At 48.5% G+C, this 21,618-nt stretch overlaps 2 protein-coding genes across 5 annotated transcripts in view; both read left to right on the forward strand.

Moving 5' to 3' along the window:
* The first annotated feature begins 3,280 nt into the window (after positions 1-3,280).
* ITPRIPL1 (ITPRIP like 1) lies at positions 3,281-7,823 on the forward strand. Of its 3 annotated transcripts, none has more exons than XM_021697432.1 (3): positions 3,281-3,519; positions 3,684-3,787; positions 4,533-7,823. In XM_021697432.1, the coding sequence occupies exon 3, from the start codon at positions 4,624-4,626 to the stop codon at positions 6,265-6,267; it is 1,644 nt and encodes a 547-aa protein (XP_021553107.1). In that variant the 5' UTR covers positions 3,281-3,519; positions 3,684-3,787; positions 4,533-4,623; the 3' UTR covers positions 6,268-7,823. The 3 variants fall into 3 exon arrangements, with proteins under 3 accessions (XP_021553107.1, XP_021553106.1, XP_021553108.1); XM_021697431.1 differs by having other exon boundaries at positions 4,610-7,823; XM_021697433.1 differs by lacking the exon at positions 3,684-3,787 and having other exon boundaries at positions 4,610-7,823.
* A 4,455-nt stretch (positions 7,824-12,278) lies between these two features.
* The window catches only part of NCAPH (non-SMC condensin I complex subunit H), a 35,945-nt gene continuing 26,605 nt past the window's right edge, over positions 12,279-21,618 (forward strand). The window contains exons 1-6 of one of the 2 annotated variants that reach the window (XM_021697500.2): positions 12,279-12,581; positions 17,230-17,449; positions 17,598-17,688; positions 18,350-18,442; positions 18,773-18,911; positions 19,578-19,702. In XM_021697500.2, the coding sequence (XP_021553175.1) occupies positions 12,563-12,581; positions 17,230-17,449; positions 17,598-17,688; positions 18,350-18,442; positions 18,773-18,911; positions 19,578-19,702 (687 nt within the window). In that variant the 5' untranslated portion in view covers positions 12,279-12,562. The remainder of the gene's footprint in view (positions 12,582-17,229; positions 17,450-17,597; positions 17,689-18,349; positions 18,443-18,772; positions 18,912-19,577; positions 19,703-21,618) is intronic. The other variant, XM_044918717.1, reaches the window with a different exon arrangement.

The raw sequence follows: 21,618 nt of genomic DNA on the forward strand, positions 1-21,618 counted from the left end.
ATCCTGGAGTCCCTGGATCGAGTCCCTGGATCGAGTCCCGCAGTCCCGCAGTCCCGCATCGGGCTCCCTGCTCGGCAGGGAGCCTGCTTCTGCCTCTGACCCTCCCCCCTCTCATGTGCTCTCTCTCTCTCATTCTCTCTGTCTCAAATAAATAAATAAAATAAAAAATCTTAAAATGATTTCATCAGAGAATAAATTTCACATATAAACACCATTTTGTCTTATAATTTTACATTCATTAAGAAACAGTATCAAGGGGCACCTGGGTGGCTCAGTCATTAAGCGTCTGACTCTTGGTCTCAGCTCAGGTCTTGATCTCTGGGTCATGAGTTCAAGCCCCCCATTGGGCTCCATTCTGGGTATAGAGCCTACTTAAAAAACAAAACAAAACAACAACACGAAAACAAAAAAAAACAAAAAAACCCAGTATCAAGTCTGCAACCAAAAGCTAATTTCCAAAGTCATTCAGTGTTTGATAAAAGTAGTTGAGAGTTCTTGTTTAGAAAAATTTTAATCTCAGCCCCAAGCTCAAAAAGATTGCAAACTGATAATGATGGGAGGGCAAGTCAAAATATTCAGTGTCTATTTCTGATGAAAATTCCCAGAACTGACGATTTTTTTTTTTAAAGATTTTATTTATTTATTTGACAGAGAGAGAGACAGCGAGAGCAGGAACACAAGCAGGGGGAGTGGGAGAGGGAGAAGCAGGCTTCCCGCCGAGCAGGGAGCCCGATGTGGGACTCGATCCCAGGACCCTGGGATCATGACCTGAGCCAAAGGCAGACGCTCAACGACTGAGCCACCCAGGCGCCCCAGAACTGACGATTTTTAAGTCCGTGAGAATGAACAAAGTTCACCATTGACATTACTGGTTCATGAATACATAACAGATTCAAATATTTTCCACAAAGTATCTGCCTATGAATAATACGATGAATAACCATAGGCTTTAAACACCTGAAATTTTCACAAGCTTTGTAAATTTGCCTATCTAAGCCTTTTTCTGCTCCACATATATTTTTATTACCATCGGTAGTAACATGTATTAGCAGATTCCATGTCAGGTTGTACTGAATTAATGTTTTCTCAGCTTCTTTTTAAATATTCTTGCCTCTAGTTGTCCCATGCAGACTATTCATAAAGTCTAATTCTTCAGTAACTGCAAACTCTGCATTGGCTTCCTGAATAAACAGCAACAACTGACAACATTTACTGATTTATCAAGCCAAGGAAAATCACTTAGAATCATGTGACTTGTTTTTAGATTGATTACTGATATTTCTCCCAGTGTTTTCAAATCTTTGAGCAACTGTTCTCACCAAAACACTAATTGTCTTTTTTTTTCTTTAAGTAATCTCTACCTACACGCAATGTGGGGCTCAAACTCACAACCCTGAGATCAAGAGTCACATGCTCCTCTGACTGAGCCAGCCAGGTGCCCCAATAAACACTAGTAGTCTTAAACACATTTTAGGTTTTGTGGGCCAAGAGGCAGAATTGTACACAGATTATGAAGGTACTTGCTTTCTCTGTACTTATTTTTTAATGATAAAAATAAAATTATTTGGGGGGGAGACTACCATGTTTCCTTGCTTGACAAGGGTAAATCCCACCACTGTGGAATTCAATTGTTAAATGAGTGGCCACTGCTACAGTTTGCTCATGTCATTTTTGTACAATCACCAATTAGCATGAAGGCCAGGGTGTCCAAATGACTCGGTTTTCTTTTAATCCCACTAAGCCAACAATCACTTCATATCACGCCAAAGCAGAAAAATCACCAAAAACAGGCCAAGAAATGTTCACTGCCAGAGGGCTTCTTGTTCACTTAAGTGTGATATTTACATGGATTATAGTTCTCTAGATTGGAGTCTATTTGCTATAGCAACCAACTTCATGAGCACGAACTAGCAAATGTCGTCTAACACGACAATCACTTTTAATACAAACCCTTATTTGAACACACACCTTTAAACACATGGTTTTATTCTTTTTTTAAGATTTTATTTATTCATTTGAAACAGAAAGATATAGAGAGAGAGCATGAGCAGGGGGAGAGGCAGAGGGAGAGGGAGAAGCAGACTCCCCACTGAGCTGGGAGCCCATCACAGGCTGATTCCAGGACCTGGAAATCATGACCTGAGCTGAAGGCAGACGCTTAACCATCTGAGCACACAGGCGCCCCTAAACACATGGCTTTCAACACCATTGTTTGCACACTCTGAAATGTATTTTTTATCCCAACATTGTCATAAGCTAGGAAATAAAGAGAATTTCATTGTCACCATGTGATTTTGCTAATGCTTAGTGGTAGTAGCCCCAAAGTTTATAAAAAAACTTTGGAACTTCAGTCATGGCCAGTCAGAAGACAGTCTTTCCCCCTCCACAGTGAAATAAGTCAGCATTTTTGGAAGCACTGTCCACGTTGTTTGGGCCCCCCTCTACATTGCCACTGAATAAGGAGGGCTGAAACTTGTCTTTCAGCAGAAGGACCTTAGCTAGTAAGTATGAAAAGATAGCACTTCCTTTTCTCCTCGGTTAGCTGACACAGGACAGGAGGGCTGGGGGCTCTTTCTGATACTCCGAAGATCCTTTCCGGGAAGCCCCTTCTGTGGGGATATCTTAGTGGATCATAAGGCTTGTCCAGGCTCCACACTTCATGAAGTTTTCCTTTATACGCCCATCTCATCAGCAGAGCTACCCTGGAAGTTTAGGATTCTTAGTCCGTAGAGCTAGTGAGTGAGAAGTAAGGCCACAAGCCAGGTCTTCGCGTGCCGTCTGGCCTTTCACGACAGCCACTGGATAGGAAGGAGGTGGGGAAAGACACCTGAGTCTGGGCGGGGGCTGGGGGTGAGGCACAACACGGACGCTGACGACACACCTCAGCTCCTGTGCCATTTTGCGCAGGAACCCCCCGGACTGGGAATGACGCCCCCCTGCCCCCGTCAATTCCTAGTTATGCCATCATCCTCGTCGCTGTGTAAGTACGGTGCATTCCCCGCGGCGCACGGAGCTGCGTGAAGCCGGCTGCCCGCACTGCAGTTGCCCTTGGCGCCACCCCCGGGAGGCCGAGCAGCTGCGGCATGCGAGCCTCCCTCGGCCGCGAGTCCGGGGCCGCAGCCCCTCCGCTCTGCACACGACCCGGCGGGAGCCTGGGCGGCGCACCGAAGGCGCGCCTACGCGACCCGGGCCACCGGGCCCCAGGGCGGCGCGCTCGGCGGCGGGGTTGGGCTGGGAGGAGCTTGGGCGGGGCGGAGCCTGGACGGCGGGAGCCGCCGTGCGGGGCTGGCGCCCTCGGAGCGGCGCGCGGCGCGCTGGGGGTGTCCGGGCCGGGCCGCGCACAGACCCTGGGACCCTCGGACCCTCCGCCGAGATGGTGCGTTCCCCGGGAGAGGGGAGCGGGTCCACTCCCCCGGGCGGCCCCGGCGAGGCACCCGGAGGCCCCACCCCGCCGGCGAAAAGGCGGGGGCAGTCAGGCCGCGCTGTCTCTTTAAGACCGTGTTCCAGCTAACACCGACGGTGAGTAACCTGGCCCCAGGTCCGGGGAGAAACCCCCGAGAGGGAAGGCGGATGAGAGTTCAGATCTCTGGGCGTGGAATTTGGGAAAGTTATGAATGGCGGGAGCGGGAGGGGGGCACCCTGCTTTGAGCCACAGACGCTAGGTACCTTGTAAATTTTAACAGGGCTCCTGGAGCAGGCGGTGAGACTAAGCAAGGCCAAGTTTCAAAGGGAGGAGAGTCCCCCACCTAGCTTCAGCGTCCACACGGCATAGTCCTTCATAATCTCGGTAAGCCCGGTAGTTTGTGGGGTGAATGCGAGAAGCTTCCGGCCTCGTGGTGGGTGGGGAGGCAGAGGATCCGACTACTGCGGCTGTCAAGTGGCTTTGGGCACCTGGTTCTTCGGGAACTTTCCTGGGCTGAGAGGTGGAGGCGTGCCTGCCTATGCGCCTGGCCTGTCGACGGGGCTTCCAGCCTTAGGACCTCAGAGAGCATAGCGGGAAGCAGCGCAGAGCAGGCTGGTGGCTCTGTGCCTCCCTGGCGCCCACTGGGAGTTGCCCCACTGGCACGAGGGAGGAGAGGCTGAGTGGTCTGATGACACAGGGTGAGCAGAATGAGGATTGTGAAGTCACAGAGGAAGTGGGATGCCATAGCTGGGGTTTGGGGCTGGCTGCCTGGCAAGAGGAAAGGTGTCGCCCAGGCAGATCAGTGCTTTCTGCCGCTGGAAGGGAGCCTCTGGGATCAGGAGGGCACACCTGGTGCCCACGGGGGACTGATGAGTCGGGTGAGGCCACCCTACCACAAGGGTTCCCCTCCCCCTCCTACACAGGAATGAAAACAGTGCTATGTCCATACTCTGGAAACCTAAATACCACCCACACCATGTGGAAGGAAAGCAGAAAGACTGAGTGGCACATCCTGCTGACCCCCTTTCTCCCAAACCACCTCCTGGGCAGACCCGTGCTCTGTACAACCCCAGCTCTGTGAGCTTCCTGTTTCTCCTGAGTAGTTAACTTCCAGGATTTGGGGTTCCAGGGCTCTGGGAGATATGCACTGGAGAAAAAAATGAATCCTGAAGATCACCACTGACTCCCACCCTCCTACTTCTCCAGATGCAGAGGCCTCCATGGCTGTGATAAGCCTTGTGTTCCTGGCAGTGATGTATGTTGTTCACCACCCCCTGATGGTCAGTGACCGCATGGACCTGGACACACTAGCCAGAAGTCGGCAGCTGGAGAAGCGGATGAGCGAGGAGATGCGCCAGTTGGAGATAGAGTTTGAAGAGAGAAAGCGAGCAGCTGAGCAGAAGCAGAAGGCAGAGAACTTCTGGAGAGGAGGCACATCCAGTGATCAGTTAGTGCTAGGGAAGAAAGACATGGGCTGGCCGTTCCAGGCTGGTGGCCAGGAGGGGCCACTGAGCTGGATGCTGGGAAACCTGTGGAATGCTGGCCTCTTTTGCCTTTTTCTCATCTTTGAGCTCCTGCGACAGAACATGCAGCATGAGCCGGCCTTTGATTCCAGCAGCGATGAGGAGGAGGAGGAAGTCCGTGTTGTGCCTGTCACCTCCTACAACTGGCTTACTGACTTCCCCTCGAGGGAGGCCCTGGAATCCTTTTACAAACACTATGTCCAGAATGTCACCCGTGATCTGCCCTGCACCTGTGAGTTCGTGGAGAGCTTCGTGGACGACCTCATTGAGGCCTGTCGGGTGCTCAGCCGCCGGGAGGCTCACCCACAGCTGGAGGACTGCCTGGGCATCGGGGCTGCCTTTGAGAAATGGGGAACCCTCCACGAGACCCAGAAATTTGATATTCTGGTGCCCATTGTTCCCCCGCAGGGCACTATGTTTGTGCTGGAGATGAGGGATCCGGCCCTAGGCCGCCGCTGCGGCTGTGTGCTGGTGGAGTCGGAATGCGTGTGCAAGCGTGAGAAGCTTCTGGGGGACGTGCTGTGCCTGGTGCACCACCACAGGGATCCCTCGGCTGTCTTGAGCAAGTGTAGCAGCTCCATCAAGGTGGCTGTCTGCACTGGCTCCCACCTGGACGTGTTCAAGACGGTACAGTGGTTTCGGAACATGGTGGGCAATGCCTGGGCCCTTGTGGCCCACAAGTATGACTTTCAGCTCAGCCTCCCACCGTCTACCACCTCCTGCAAGCTCAGGCTGGACTACCGCTCAGGCCGCTTTCTCTCGATCCGCTTGGTCCTGGGGGTGCAACGGGAAGACACCTTGGTCTATCTGGTGAGTCAGGCTCCTGACCAGGAACAGCTCACCAGCGTGGACTGGCCTGAGTCCTTTGCAGCCTGTGAACACTTGTTCCTGAAGCTGGTAGGGCGTTTTGCTCCAGAGAACACCTGTCACCTCAAGTGCCTCCAGATCATCTTAAGTCTCCGGGACCTTCAGAGCTTACCCCAGGGAGCATCCCGTCCCGTCCTCACCTCTTACCACTTCAAAACAGCCCTCATGCACCTGTTGCTGCGGCTGCCTCTAACAGACTGGCAGCACAGCATGCTCTCCCAGCGGCTCCAGGACGTCCTCTGGTTCTTGGGCCGCGGCCTCCAGCAGAGGTCCCTCCACCATTTCCTCATTGGTAACACCTTCCTGCCCCTGACCATCCCGATCCCCAAGACATTTCGGAATGCTGAGCCTGTCAATCTCTTCCAACACCTGGTGCTAAACCCCACGGCGCACTCGCAGGCAGTGGAAGAATTCCACCACCTTCTGACCCAAGTGAAAACGCTGCCCTGTGCCCCGTTGGCTGGGGCACATTAATGTAAAGGCCATTAAAAAAGGGGAGAAGGTATTTCTGATTCCTCGGGCTGCCAGAGAGTTTATTTTTCAGACACATCAGTGGTATGTGTGACCTTCACCTTGCCAGTGAGGCGGCTGTGATAGATAAGACACTTTAAGGAGCACCTGAAGTGCTCATCAGGATGGGGTCCAACCTGTAGGGCCTAATCTAGGGTGTGCCTTCTGAGGTTTTCTTCTCCTGACTTTTAGCATGACCCAAAGAGAGCCCAGGGAAACGGATGTTAGGGGGCGATCTCACAGCTAGAGTTGAGACCAGACGCGGGCTGTGAGGTTTTTGTGTTCTGTAGCAACACTGGAAGTGAAAGAGAACCAGAGAATACCTCCATTCCAGCTTATTCCTTTTTGTGAATGCCTCTCAGCACATTCGTTGTAAACTGGTTTCCTTGTTGAATTGTTAGCTTAATTCACATCCAAGCTGATAGCACCAAGCATTTTATCCTAAATACTGTGAAGGTAATGTCTCGTACTTTAGGATCTAATTTTTCAGACCTTCTCTGAAGATATATCCAAGATGTTTATGTTCCATTTTCTCAATTTAGCCCTATTTTCGTATAGTCTATGAAATAGAACATAATATAGCTCTTTTTATGCATCTGAAAGAAAACTCCAGTACTACCCAAGCAGTTCATTAGCATTGATTCACAAACAAATATTAAGTCAATGGTGATGTTTCATAATCGAGATAATGTATTTACCAAAATTAATGAAATAGCTAGCGTCTAACGAGCTTCTAGTGCCTGGAAGCAACGTTGTAAAACCCTTAATGAGGACAATCTTTGGGGGGGCGTAGTTTCTGAGATGAACAATTACTGTTTCTAAAGGGAGCCACTTGTTTGTCAAATGAAAAAAAGGCTTAGCCACCATGCGTAGCTGTGCTTTTTCTTAGTCTGTTAATGCCTTTGTATTCTCTTTTCAAAGATGACAAAGGGATTTTTTGAACTATATTTGTGGTTTTGCAAAGTGGGGTCATCACAATCCAGGCCCGTTGCCAGGGTCAGACAGGAAGAGACTGTGGAGCAGTTTAGCTCTAACAGTTGTGATTCTCGAGATAGGATTGGTGGATTTTTCCCTTCTTTCAAAATCCTGGGCATCCTGATGAGGAGGCTTAAAAAAAGTGACTATAGTTGTGGGTGTGGTTGTTTTGGAAATAACAATGCTGTTCCTGCCCTGCATGCCAGGAAGATCTGGGGAGGAGAACCTGGCCCCACATTTAACTCAGTGGCAGGGGGTTTTAGATGGTGTTCTTGTGGGCTTTGGTTTTATCCACATCCTCCCCACAGCAAAAATAAATTACAAGTTTATGTCCCAGGAGTTGATGCCAGTCAATATTTGAGACTCCTACTGCACAGTAATGGTTGTGTTCCCGCGTTGTCTGCTGATACCTGCCAGGTACCGCTTTCAAGGTAAGATGCAGTGACGGTTGGTTCCATGCCGGTGGGATTTTGATGTTTTATAAACATCTATATTCTTTTTGTTTAGAAAATAATTTGCTGGTGTTTTAGTTCCAAATAAATAAAGGACGCTATTTTGTGTGTCAGTTGGAATCAATGTAATAACACTCACAGAAGATCAGCATTCTCACGTGCCTGTCCCCAGATGTTCCTGTTACCCTGATAGCTTCATCCAGTACATCCTGGTATTTCTCAATGCACCTTGAACCAGTCTGCCCTGAGGTTTCCCAGTGGCATGGCCAGGAGCCAGGAAAGAATAATTCAGAATGTCAAGGAACATCTAAGTTATTCATTCTCATGGTGCTCAAACCAAAGTATCAGCCAATTTAAAAGATCTTAGTGGCTACAAAAAAAACCATGCATAACTGTAGAAGGCATAAATCTGTCAAGTAGAAAGGCAGTATCATGTTCTAGCACTCTGAGGTTTCTAGTCTAGTAAGAGGTAAGAAAACAGGAGTGGGCAGAAGACTACAAAGGGAATAGTCAGCGAAGCTTGGGTGGGGCCGAGGGTGTAAGAAAGAGTATAGAAAAAACAAGTAGTAATGGAAAGAACAGAGCTGTTGTGCTCTGGGAGTACTCTTACAATGAAAGGGGAAACTTCTCCAGATAATTTAGGAAGCTGAGCTTTATTCTAAAACAATTCCTGGCTGGCACCCAGGATATACAGCAGTTATTGTAATGGGAATACTTAGCGTTCATCGAGCATTGCCAGTGGTCCTAAATGCTTCACATCTGGTAACTCATTTAATCCTCACACCATAACTCCATGAAGTGGGTGCTTTATCCCTTCCCTTTTTCCTATGAGCAAGCCGAGGCGCAGAAACGGTATACCACTTCCTCCAAGGTCACATAGCCAGTAAAAGGCAGACCCTGGAAGAAGGTACCTGTCCTCACAACCTTCCAGCATGGTCTTGGGAATATCAAGACGTAGGGGTTAACATGCTTTGAAAAGCGAAAAGCACTATATTAATGTTAAGATAAAGGGCGATATGTCATTTAGAAATTCTAGAAGTCGGGGGCGCCTGGGTGGCTCAGTCGTTAAGCGTCTGCCTTCGGCTCAGGTCGTGATCCCAGGGTCCTGGGATCAAGCCCCGCATCGGGCTCCCTGGTCGGCGGGAAGCCTGCCTCTCCCTCTCCCTCTCCCCCTGCTTGTGTTCCTTCTCTCACTATCTCTCTCTGTCAAATAAATAAATAAAATCTAAAAAAAAAAAAGAGAAATTCTAGAAGACAGAAATTGTTGGTCCGTAGCCCAGTCTTTAGGTCAGGAATTTCGTATCACATACAAAAATTAAAGGCATTTGCTCAGAGGCCAAAATGAATGTAAAGCCATTTGAATTACATGCCTGTTGGCCCCCAGTGGCTCAATGGTTTATATCATGAACTACATTATGATAGAAGCCAGCTGCAGGCTGGAAGATCAGGGAAAATTTGAATCCAAAAGTTTGTCCAGGTAGCCAACTGATAACAGTATTGCTCCTCACCTAAACTAAAGCTGTTTGCCATTCATTTTGGGGAAGTAGAATCTTGGTGAGGAGTGAACTGGGGAAAGGGAATGGCTCCAGCTTTTCTGGCCGACAAGGAGTAGGGGAGTGGCCCACTACTTTAGTTTTGTACAGAGGAATTGAGTTCTGCATACCACTGATACCATTGATAAATCATTCAATTTTTGGCCCCCCCCCCCACAGAACTAACCCCCCCACCCGAAAAACAAAGACAGCATTCAGAGCGGGTGGTGAATGAGCCGCCTGCAGGGGGTGGAGCTGGCTTTGTCCCAGTACAGGGAGCCCTAAGCAGTCAGCTCACGAAACAGCCTCATGCCTCACCAAATGGGTCACCAAGCAGTCTTCCTCTGCAGGGACTTCCAAGCCAGTTCTTCAGGGGCTCCTGATTGAGTGCCACCTCCCCCCCTCCCAACCCACACTGCTCCTCGTTGGTGCAGAGGATCACAACCACTCTCCTCAAATGCACTCAGTGCAGAGAAGACAAGTGAGATAACAGGGACCCCAGTGTACACTGAGCCAGTGGGCCCACAAGAGTTTAATCTGTTACCTAATTCCTCATAAAGCCCAGTGAAGGGGTATTATCATGACTGTTTTATAAACGGAGAAGAAAAGGAGGCCCAGAGAGGTTCAGATGCCCGACCCGGGATTTAAACTTGTCTTCCGACTTCACTCATGCAATACATATTTAGTACTTGCTGTGTCCGGGGCTAGCACCAGGCCCTGGGAAAACAATGGCGAGTAAAACATGGCTTCATCCTCATGGAGTTGACAGTCTATGGAGGAGCTAGACATGAAATAGTCATCCCAGTGGATGTGAAATTTCAACGGTGGCAAGTCCCACTAAAACCTCCAGTAAGGACACTTGAGTGTATCAGGGAAGGCCTCCCTGAGGAAGTGATGTGAGCTGAAACGTGACAGGAGCCAACTGGGTGAAGATGGGGATGAGGAGAGGATGTGCAGAGGCCTTGTGGTGGGAGTGGGCAGGATGAGAGCGAGTCTGAAAGAAGGCCCAAGTGACCGGAGGGCAAGGAGCAGGGGAGGCAAGGTGCAAGATGAGGTCAGAGAGGCTGCAGAGCCCAGACCCTGCAGGGCCTCCTAGATCACTTTAGAAGTTCCCAGAGCAATGGAACTTTTGAATGGTTTGAGACTTTGGAAGGAACAAGTCAGATTGGGACTTATCAACTACCATACAAGGGCCCAATGAGAGGGGGGTCAGAGGAGGCATGGGGCTGCTTCAGACCAGCAAGAAGGTAATATGGGTGAAAAAGAGATGCGGGGTTGAGATTCTTAGGAAGTGAAAAGAGCTCAACAATAGGTTGTGTGTGGAGAGTGAGGCATCCAGGATGGCTCCTGGGTGCTGATTTGGGTTCCTGGGTGGCTGGTAGAATTATTCACTGAGATGAAAAACGCTGTAAACCTGCTTTCTTTTCTCTATTCCACGCTGCCTTATGCTGAAGATTTGATGGTGGTCACTGGGAGAACAAGTTTGTGCAAAAGCAAATAGGCTTAAAAAGTGGTTTTCAACAAAGGGTAGTACTTTTTTTTTTTTTTAAAGATTTTATTTATTTATTTGACAGAGAGAGACATAGCGAGAGCAGGAACACAAGCAGGGGGAGTGGGAGAGGGAGAAGCAGGCTTCCTGCAGAGCAGGGAGCCCGATGCGGGGCTCGATCCCAGGACCCCGGGATCATGACCTGAGCCGAAGGCAGACGCTTAACGATTGAGCCACCCAGGCGCCCCAAGGGTAGTACTTTTTGGTTGCCAAAATGACTGAGAGGCATTGATGGTGTTTAGTGGACAAATGGTGTCCTACAAAGAGCCCCACATGTCAAGAATTATTTCATCCTGAATGCCAATAGCACCCTTCAGGGGAAACACCGCATAAAATACCTGATGTGTGTTGTAAGAAATGATAGGACGTGGGCGCCTGGGTGGCTCAGTTGGTTAAGCGACTGCCTTCGGCTCAGGTCATGATCCTGGAGTCTCTGGATCGAGTCCCGCATCAGGCTCCCTGCTCGGCAGGGAGTCTGCTTCTCCCTCTGACCCTCCCGACCCTCCCCCCTCTCATGTGCTCTCTCTCTCAGTCGCTCTCTCTCAAATAAATAAAATCTTTATAAAGAAAAAAAGAAATGATAGGACGTTCTAGGGATATTTGGGGGAATTGCCCTGGCGTTTCCTCCCATAATACAACTCTTGGTCGGGCAGGGGGCGCCTGGGTGGCTCGGTCGATTGAGCGTCTCCCTTCCGCATGGGGTATGATCCCGGGGTCCTGGGATGAGGCTTGCGTTGGGCTCCCTGCTCAGCGGGGAGTCTGTTTCTTCCTCTCTCCCTCTGTGCTCTCACTTCCCTCTATCTCTCTCAAATAATAAAATAAAATAAAATAAAATAAAATAAAATAAAAATAAAATAATTCTTGGGATCAGATGAAGCAGAATGGAGAGGTGGCAAATTATGTCCATCTCGGGTGCCTGGGTGGCTCAGATGGTTAAGCGTCTGCCTTCGGCTCAGGTCATGATCTCAGGGTCCTGGGATCGAGTCCCGCATCGGGCTCCCTGCTCCTTGGGAGCCTGCTTCTCGCTCTGCCTCTCTCTCTCTCTCTCTCATGAATAAATAAATAAAATCTTTAATAAAAAAAGAAATTATGTCCATTTCATTTCTCACCGTAAGCTTTTCTGTGGTGTGGTGGGGTATGTGGGGGTGGGGTGTGTGGGGGGGGGGGGGGAGGAGTAGATATCCAGGAAGCTCTTCACAAGAATCTGAATAAAAACGATGGCCTTTATTTAAAAAATGTACATAAAACATTTTGCACCTGTCCTTCGCCTGCCTGGAACGTTCACTGTGCTTTTGGCTCCTTCTCACCTCCGTCCCATACCCCATCCCTCACTTTCTACCTCCACTTCTACCTCTGCCCTTACGGAACAGGTCGCTATGGGAAATTAACCTTGTTTCCTAGAAATCTGCCCTCCCTCCCATTAGAAAGTAAATTGCGTGAAAGCAGAGCCCTCTCCCGTCCTGCTCCACACTGGGTCCTCAGCGCCCAGTTCCACGTCTAACGCTCGAAAGGAGGCGAGGGACGGTGGTCCACGGACCCTCTACAGTCTACCCACGGGAGCAGAGCGGGAAGCCCGCCATTCCACACGACACACACCCGCACAACTCCGGACTCCCCTTTACAAGCGGAGGACTGGGGTAGCTGCGCAGGCGCGCTTCTGGCCCCGCCCACGATATACGTCACCGCGGCCGTTACGGCGCTAAGGCTTCTCGGCGCGCGATTTAAAACCAGCTCCGGCGAAGGAGAGCAAAATGGGACCTCCCTGCCCAGGTGAGGCTGGCTGGGTGGGTGGCGCCGCGGGAAGGGGTCGGCGTGAAGCGGTGCTCCCGGCGGGCAGGGTCGGCGGGCGGACCTGAGTGGGGGTACGGATATCCTCGACCTAGTTGTTGGCCTTGCGCCCCGCTGGCCAAGGGGGAGGCAGGCGCCGGGAGGAAGAGGCGGGAGGCGGGGAGGGGGTGGTGTGCCCCGCCAATCAGGACGCGGCTCGGGTCGGCGTCGGGAGCGCGCATGGGGCGATCCCTACTCTTCAATCCCTTTGCCGTGGGCTTCTACACCGTGCGGGATGTCTCTCCCTTGAAAGGTGGTTTTCCTGGGATGCATGTTAGTTCAGGGCCATGAAAGCGTTGTGCTTACTGCGGAATGCTTAACACGCATGCACTTATTTGTACATTCATTGAACAAGCATTGAGCGCTCCCTTTGGGCCAAACCCACTGTCAGGTGCAGAGATACTGTAAAGAACAAAACAGATAAGACCCAGCCTTTTGGAGCTTGTATTTTTTTTTTTTAATTTTATTTATTTATTTGAGAGAGAGCATGAGCGGGAATGAGGGAGAAGCAGACTCCCCACTGAGCAAGGAGCCCGATGTGGGACTCGATCCCAGGACCCTGGGATCATGTCCTGAGCCGAAGGCAGATGCTTAACGACTGAGCCACCCAGGCATCACTTGGAGCTTGTATTCTAGTTGGAGAAACCGTAAACAAATGAAATAATTACAGATGACCCTGAGTGCCCTGATTGAGAACAACAGAGTGAGGGGAGGGGCCCCTTCAGGTTGAGGATTCAAGGAAGATCTTAGAGCAGACTGGGGAACGTGTTCTAGGCAGAAGGAGCAAGTGCAAAAAAAGGGCAAGCAGAGGGCGCCTTGGTGGCTCCGTTGTTAAGCATCTGCCTTCGGCTCAGCTCATGGTCCCAAGTTCCTGGGATTGAGCCCCACATAGGCTCTCTGCTCCGTGGGAAGCCTGCTTCTCCCTCTCCCACTCCCCCGCTTGTGTTCCCTCTCTCACTGTGTCTCTCTCTGTCAAATAAATAAAATCTTAAAAAAAAAAAAAAAGGACAAGCAGGAAAGAGCCTGGCTTGGGCTAGAACTAGAACATCGTGACTGAACAGTGAGTGAGGCTGCTGAGGTAGGCAGGGCCTTGGTCTTGGTAAAAGGTTTGAAAATTTAGAGTTCTGTTTTGGACATGGTAAATGACTTAGGCAAGAGACAGGTGAAGGGGTCAGTAAACACTTGGATAAGAGTTTGACACTCAGAGAGTGATACAGGCCACTCAGGGAAGTGGCCCACAGACTCAGAAATAAATTTGGACATCATCATCATATAGATCATAAAACCATAGGAACAGGTGAGAACCTAGGAAGAACCTGTAGAGAAGACACTCAGGACCAACATTTAGGAGCTAGACAGAGAAGGGAGAGCTTGAAAACTCTCTCAGAAGAGGGTGGTGTCATAGAAGCCAGGGGTGTTTCAAGAAGCACTTGAAGGGGTTCTCATCTGTTTCAGATGCTGCTGAATCTCAAGAGAGATGAGGCCTGAAAAGTAGCCAGTGGGTTTGGCAACATAGAGGTTGTAGGTGATTGTGTCAAGATAGTTTTCATAAAGTGGTGGGGATGATAGCCAGACCATAGCAGGTTGAAAAATGAATGGGAGAGAAGGAAGTAGATGTAGAAGGTGTCTTTGAGCTCAGTAACCATCTAAATGAGAGAAGTGAGAGAAGGAATATTCCAAGAATTGAAGCATGGCCTCTGATCCCCTCTTGAGTTTTCCTTTTAGACAAGTTCCTCCTTCAGTGCTTCCTATTTCTGTTAAAGTCTCCTCTCAAGGTCCAACTCCCCTCCTCTTGAAGTGCCCTCACCCAGATAGTAACAAGTCCTCTTGATAGAGTCTCTAAAAATGTCTCTTGCCTCCTTCCTTTCCATTCTTCTTTCTTTTTCTTTTATTTTGACCTCAGCTGAGAGGTATGTTAGCCATACTCTTGAGCTTACAGGGAGCTATCAGGGGAACACGTGAAGTTCTTTCTTGTATTTTTTAAATTTCCTTTTATCCCTATACACCACTTCTGTTCCCTTCCCCTTACATGGGCAAGGGCAACCGTTTAGTGTTTATTGTATATCACTTTATTATTTTTTTAAGATTTTATTTATGAGAGAGAGAGAGCACGGCGGGGAGGGGCATGGGGAGAAGGAGAGTGACAAGCAGACTCCCTGATGAGTGTGGAGCCCAACTCCCGCTTGATCCCAGGGCCCCCAAGATCATGACCTGAGCCACAGTCAGACACTTAACTAACTGAGCCATCCAGGTGCCCTTATATCCCTTTATTTTTAATGTGTTCCTATAAAATATGTGTTACATTGTGTTTTTTTTTTTCATATCACCAATTCAGAACCAGCTGAGACACGCTTTCTTATTTCCATTTGGAGGAGAAGGAGCAAATGCTTAGAGCATTTACTTGCTTAAAATTTCTCCAGCTACTGCGGTGCCTGGCTGGCTGCTCGGTCTGTAGAGCATGCGACTCTTGAACTCAGAATCATGAGTTCAAGCCCCACACTGGGTGTAGAGTTGACTGTAAAAAAAAAAAAAAAGAAATTCTCCAGTTAGTAAGCGATGGACCTGGGGTTTGAAGCCAAGCCTTTTGATTCTTAAATCTGGAAATGTTCCCCCAAAGTCTCTCAGTTCCTTCATCTCTCTCCCAGTGATCTTATTTCCCGCCCTACCAAAATAGGCAATAGCCACTCATTACCATAGTCACACTCTAGACCTTGTCATTATCAGTATCTACACCACTCTGTTATCTCACTTTTAAACACCCCACTCCTCAGTACCACTTCTGTCTTTCCAACTCACTCATTCTTGTTCCCTGACTCCAGTAACTCCATCTTTTGACCCAGCAGATGTATATTCTTTGCTTTTCTCTGTCCCTAATGTCTCTCGTATCCTTGTTCCCTTCCTTACTTAGCTTACATTCCATGGTCAATCACTGTAATCACTCCCTTTCATACACTCATAACCCCTTGCCCTCTTTTAGCCTGTTTATACTTTCTTGACAAAATCACAACCCTGATTAATTCCAACTCTGCCTACTCTGCCCTGGCCCCTGTTCACTCAGTGATCTCAAGGGAACCCTAAAGCTGCCCAGCAGTCATGCTTATTCCCTCGTTCATCCACTCACCTTCTCCTAGATGACTATTCCATACCTTCCTTTCTCTCCCGAAATCTCCAGTACCTCCTTTCCCAGCCCTCACCCTTAGCTACTCAGTTTTTGGTTTTTATGGGCTTCTTATTTTACTAAGAAAAGCAGTCCAAAAGGAACATCCACAAGCGCACCATTGTACCTGCTCCCCAACCTGCATCTGTGCCTCTGTTGTCTGGCTTCCTTCCTATTGCTGTGGGTGGGTTTTCAGTGATCTCAGGAAAGGCAGCCCCTTTTCCTGCTTGAGTGTATTGTTCAGCAACGTTTACCCTTCTGCATGATCTCTGAATAATGCCCTCTCCTTGCCAGAGATGTCTGGAACCTGTGAATATGGTGTCTTAAATGGTAAAAAGGACTTTATAGCTATGATTAAGTTAAGGACCTTGAGATGGGGAGACTATCTTGGATTATCTGGATGGGCCCAGTGCAGTCACAGTGGCCCTCATAAGAGGGATGCAAGAGGCTCAGAGTCAGAGAAGGTGATGTGATGACAGAAGCAAGAGGTTGAGGGGCGGCTGGGTGGCTCAGTCCGTTAAGTGTCTTCCTTTGGCTCAGGTCATGATCTTGGGGATTGAGCCCCACATCGGGCTCCCTGCTCAGTGGGGAGTCTGTGTCTCCCTCTCCCTCTGCCCCTGTTCCTGCTGTCTCTCTCTCTCAAATAAATAAATAAAATCTTTTTTAAAAAAAAAGAAGTAAGAGGTTGGAGTGATGGGAAGAAAGCAGGCAGCCTCTAGAAGCTGAAAAGGGCAGGGAAAGAGATTCTTTCCTAAAGCCTCCAAAAAGAACACAGCCCTGGTGACAGCTCGATTTTAGACTGACTCTAGGACTGCAAGAGAATACATTTGTATTGGTTTAAACCACTACATTTGTGGTAATTTGTTATAGCAGCAATAGGAAACTAATACAATCTCTGCTTCATTTTTCTACCAAGCTGGGGTTTTTCCCATCTTAAAATTAATTTCTCAACCTCACTTCCCTTTCAACTGCTTCCCTCCCAATTTTGTCCTTCCTTTTCTGTAAGTCCTTGAAAACCTTGTCTCCATTTGCTGTCTCCAATTTCTCTTCTTCCTGTTCGTTCTCTTCTCTGGAATCTACGCCCATTTGACTTTCTCCTGCCTCTGCTACTCTAGGAAAACTGTTGTCAAGGTCACCAATAACCTCTAGGTTGTTAAATCCAATGATTGATTCTCAGTCCTTCCCTAATTTGACCTCATTGCACCCCTCATTAATTTGGCAAGGAAGCATCAGAAACCCATCCCCCGACAAAGAAACTTAAACTATAGAGGAATACTAGAGTTGGAAAAGATCTTGGTGGAAAACGTGCAGTGAACTTCCACACTATGACAGCCCCCAAGCCCCACTTTAGACATAGGAAATATTCCGTGGCAGGTTTCCTGAGCAAGCGTTCTCTTCCATCGCTGTCAGCCATAATCAATTGCTTTTCTTCAGAAATCCGTGGGCACCCCCACAGCACCTCCTCACCTTCAGAACGGGTGTTCTCCATGTCCCTGCCCCGGAAGGCCCCTCTCAATACTCCTGGCACCCCCGTCCTTGAAGACTTTCCCCAGAATGACGACGAAAAGGAGCGGCTGCAGCGGCGGCGGTCCCGAGTCCTGGACCTGCAGTTCAGCGCAGACTCGCCTCACCTGCTGGCCTCCCCGTCCAGTAGGTGCGTGCGCGCTGGGCTGCCCCCGCGGGGTGGCTGCCCTGGCGTGGGTGCTGTGCGCCCAGCATCTCCACAATACCTCGTGGGTTCTGGGCCTGGATTTTGAAAAGTTAGAGTGGATCCCTGACAGAGGGTTTTGGTTTTCATTTAGGAATATTGACACTTCAGCCACGGTTCCTAAGTTTACAAACACACAGATTACAGAACATTACTCCACCTGTATCAAGCTGTCCACTGAAAATGTGAGTATCTGCTAATTATCAGTAAAGATTTTGCTACTTGATCACAAGGGAAGTCTAGCCTTCTTGATTCTGTGGAGAACACGCAATTGATGGTAATTGTGTGCTTTCCCTCTCAGCGACTCTTCTCAATGCTGATGTTTGTCAGTATGCTTTTACGGTGTTATGGGCCTTCGGTGCTCTTTCTGGCAGGTTGCCTGCAACCTGCAGCATATCTACAGAGGGAGTGTTGCTTAGGGGTTAATAATGTGAGTTCTGAAGCCAGCCTGTGTTGGAACCCAGTCTCTGCCGTTCACAAGTTCTATAGCCTTGGCAAGTCACCTGACCACTCTGCTGCAAGGCCCTCCTCTGTTAAACGAGAATGTGAATAGTCCCTGTCTCATAGAGTTGTTCTGAGGGTGACTGAGTCCCTTTGTGTGCAGTGCTTAGAACAGGGTCTGCACACGGTGAAAACTCAAGGAGTGTACTGTCACTCTCTAGTTCTTGAGAATAAGGAACTATGTGTATGGATTAGGCCGTGTCACCAAGTATTTATGGGAATTGATACGTGTGGTGAGATGTGGGCTGTTACCATGTAAAAACGTAGCTTCCTCTATTAGAGTTGCATTATTTACATGAGCCGAGGCTGTCAATAACAAACCTTCCTGCACTTTTCTGTTTGCAGAAAATCACGACCAAGAATGCTTTTGGCTTGCACTTGATTGATTTCATGTCAGAGATTCTTAAACAGAAAGACACCGAACCGACCAACTTTAAAGTAAGAAGGCTGTTCACCTTCTCTTGCATCTGAATTTAATGATGGTTATTTCTAATATTGGGCATAGCACCATCATTGAATTCTGCAAATACATGAGAACCTTCCTTGTCTGAGACATTTTATTAGCTTCTTTCCTTTCTTTCCTAAACTGATGAAATACAGAGAAGATAGCTTTCTGCTGTATTTTGTTTATTCCATATCAGTCGTAGGGGAATCTTTGTCATTTTTTTCTTAAGAGCAAGTCAATATTTTATGAAGCTTGCTGTGTTTTGCCTGTTCAGCGGTTCCTTTTTATGCGTCCGGTGAGCAGAGCTCTGTTTGTTGGACTAGGTGGCTGCTGGCACTCTGGACGCCAGCACGAAGATCTATGCAGTGCGCGTGGACGCGGTCCATGCTGATGTCTACAGAGTCCTTGGGGGGCTGGGCAAAGACGCACCCTCTCCGGAAGAAGTAGAGAGCCATGATGCAGGTACATGGGTTGGGATCTGGATTCAAGGGGCTTTCTTAAGGGCATAGCAGGTAGTTATTTGGGTAGTATACTGGAATGAATGAAGTCGTAAGAAATAATCTAATTCGATTGAAGACATGAGTGTTTTCGGAATAGTTTATGAGAAGATCCTTAGACCCTAGAGTTGTTTTTCTTCGGAAAAGAGAAGGACCTTTTAGATCTTATTTAGGCAACATTGAGTAAGCATCAAGTGGAGAGTTTCTCATTTGGGGGTGCTTTAGAAATTGACCTGTATTAGAAGCCAAATACTTCAGGTTTCTCCTGAAGCTGCAGATGAGATGTGCCTGTTACTTTGTTGTTGTTGTTGTTTTTTTAAGATTTTATTTATTTATTTGAGAGAGAGAATGAGATAGAGAGAGCATGAGAGGGGGGAGGGTCAGAGGGAGAAGCAGACTCCCTGCTGAGCAGGGAGCCCGATGCGGGACTCGATCCCGGGACTCCAGGATCATGACCTGAGCCGAAGGCAGTCGCCCAACCAACTGAGCCACCCAGGCGCCCCGTGCCTGTTACTTTGAAAGAATGGCCCGTTTCAGTTGTAATCGCTCTTTAGAGTTTTTGAGTTAATGTCAGTTCAGTTACATGCCCCAAAGCAGTCCTTACAGTACTGAGTCTTATTTCTTCTTTCAGATGGAAGTGCTACTGAAACAGGAACAACCAAAAAGGCTCAAAAGCCAAAGAAGAAACACTCCTACAAAACCATTGAGCAGAATGTAAACAACCTCAATGTCTCTGAAGCAGATCGGAAGTGTGAGGTGAGGAACTGTGTGCAGTGTGGTCTCTGACTAATTCAGAGCCTCAGCGGCTGACACTTGGCAGGGCCATGGCTGCCTTACTGGTATGTGCCTGCTTGGGCCTCATGGGAATCAAATATATAAGTGGCATCCGCATTATCTTCCCTTAGCTTCACATTAAGACTCTAGGGTGTAAGTTCCTGCTTTTCCCACAATATTTTAGGATGATTGAGTAGAAAGAGGACCCTGATCAATTAAACCATTAATTTTCTTTCCAGGAACATGCAGCAGAGATGATGAGAGCTAACATTTTTTGTGCATTTACTGGGCGCCCTGTGCTGCCCTAAGTCTGTGAGCCGTGTGACCTCAATTAATCCTCACAACATCCTTGTTATATTTTCTGAGGAGGTTATCGAAGTACAAGGCTGTTAAATAACTTGCCCCAAATGATGCAGCTTGTTAAGTAAGCTAGGATTTGAAGCTAAGTGGCTTGGCTCTAGAGTCCTTGCTCTAAACAGCTTTATGATCTGGCAGGTCCTAAGGAATTTCTACTTAAAGGAAGCCAGAGGCCTCATTTATCTTTAGCATAGTTAATTTAAAGCAACAGTGTTGGTATAAGCTTTTTAAGAATGTTGCTGTTAAAAGCAGTATCTCAGTGAATGTTCTTGTACATATTATCTTTGTGCTCTTCTGAGACTATATCCATAAGAACATTGAGTCATGGAATTTCCATTGCCCTCAAAAACAGGCTGTACCAGCCTACTGTCCCACCAACAGTGGACTAGATTACTCCTTTCTCCCACCTCCACAACATTTGTAAATGGCAGTTAAGGTCAAGAGACTGGAATTGATCACCAAGGGAATGAGCGTCTGTGGAAAAAGGACTGAGCCCTGGGATACCCCAATCTTAAGAGTTCAGAGAGCCAAAGAAGAAACATCCAGTAGGTAGGAAAACCAAGAGAGTGTGGCACCCAAATGAGAAAGTGTCAGGGAGGAGATAGTGATCAGCCATGCCAAAATGGCAGCCTGGGGCCGCTGGTCAGCTTGGAGAAGAGCCTATGGAGCTGAAACTCAGACCTCCAGGGAAGGGGTGCTGCCTGGCTGGCGCTAGTGTCCCTGAGTTTAGAGGGGCTTGTGCGCCCAGGACCCAGACCTCTGAGGAGGGCATGCTGGTTGATGCTGGTGTCTGTGAGGAGCATATGATAAGGCTGGTTCTGTGAGTGTGAGAAAAAGTGCAATTTGAACTCAGTGCTACAAGTAGGGTAGGACCTGCTGCATCTGGGCTGAAGAAGCCCTGTTGGGTGACAGGAACAGGAAGGCTACAGAAAGAAGCAAGTCCCTTCTAGCCTTGCAGTCTCCCTCTAGTGCCCCCTATTGGTGGAGCCTACCAGAGAGCGGCTGGCAAAGCCCAGATGTGGTCCCAGAGCCAGCATCACAGAGAGGCTGATAGAAGGTAGGTTGGGGGCTGAGAGGCAATAGCTTAACTGGCAGAGAGGTAAAGTGTCAGCATATCTACTTTCAAAAAGGTTTGGGGTGGGGGGGTGGAGAGGGAAAGCTAATATGCAGTGGGGAATCTAGGTAAGTTACACAGAGGTTCTTATGACTATTTCAACACTTTTGTAAGCTTGAAATTTTTCATAATAATGGGGGCAATCACATGGCAAGAGAGGAATGAAGGCAGTATGGGCTGGTCTTTTGAAGAGTTTTGCTGTAAATTGGAACAGCGTAATGGGTGGCAAATGGAGGGGAATAAAGTCTAGAGGGTTTTCTTGTTTTTGGCTTTTTTAATGGGAGGATTAACAGCATGTTTACTTGTTGATAGCAACAGTCTAGTGGAGAAGAGAGGAGAGCTGCTTGAGAAGGGAAGGGAAGGGACAGCACCAGCAGAGCTTGGCTAAGGGATACCCATGGCTGGTGAGGGATGGGACGAGAGTGTG

This window comes from Neomonachus schauinslandi, chromosome 10, assembly GCF_002201575.2.
Source record: "Neomonachus schauinslandi chromosome 10, ASM220157v2, whole genome shotgun sequence".
NCBI lineage: Eukaryota > Metazoa > Chordata > Mammalia > Carnivora > Phocidae > Neomonachus > Neomonachus schauinslandi.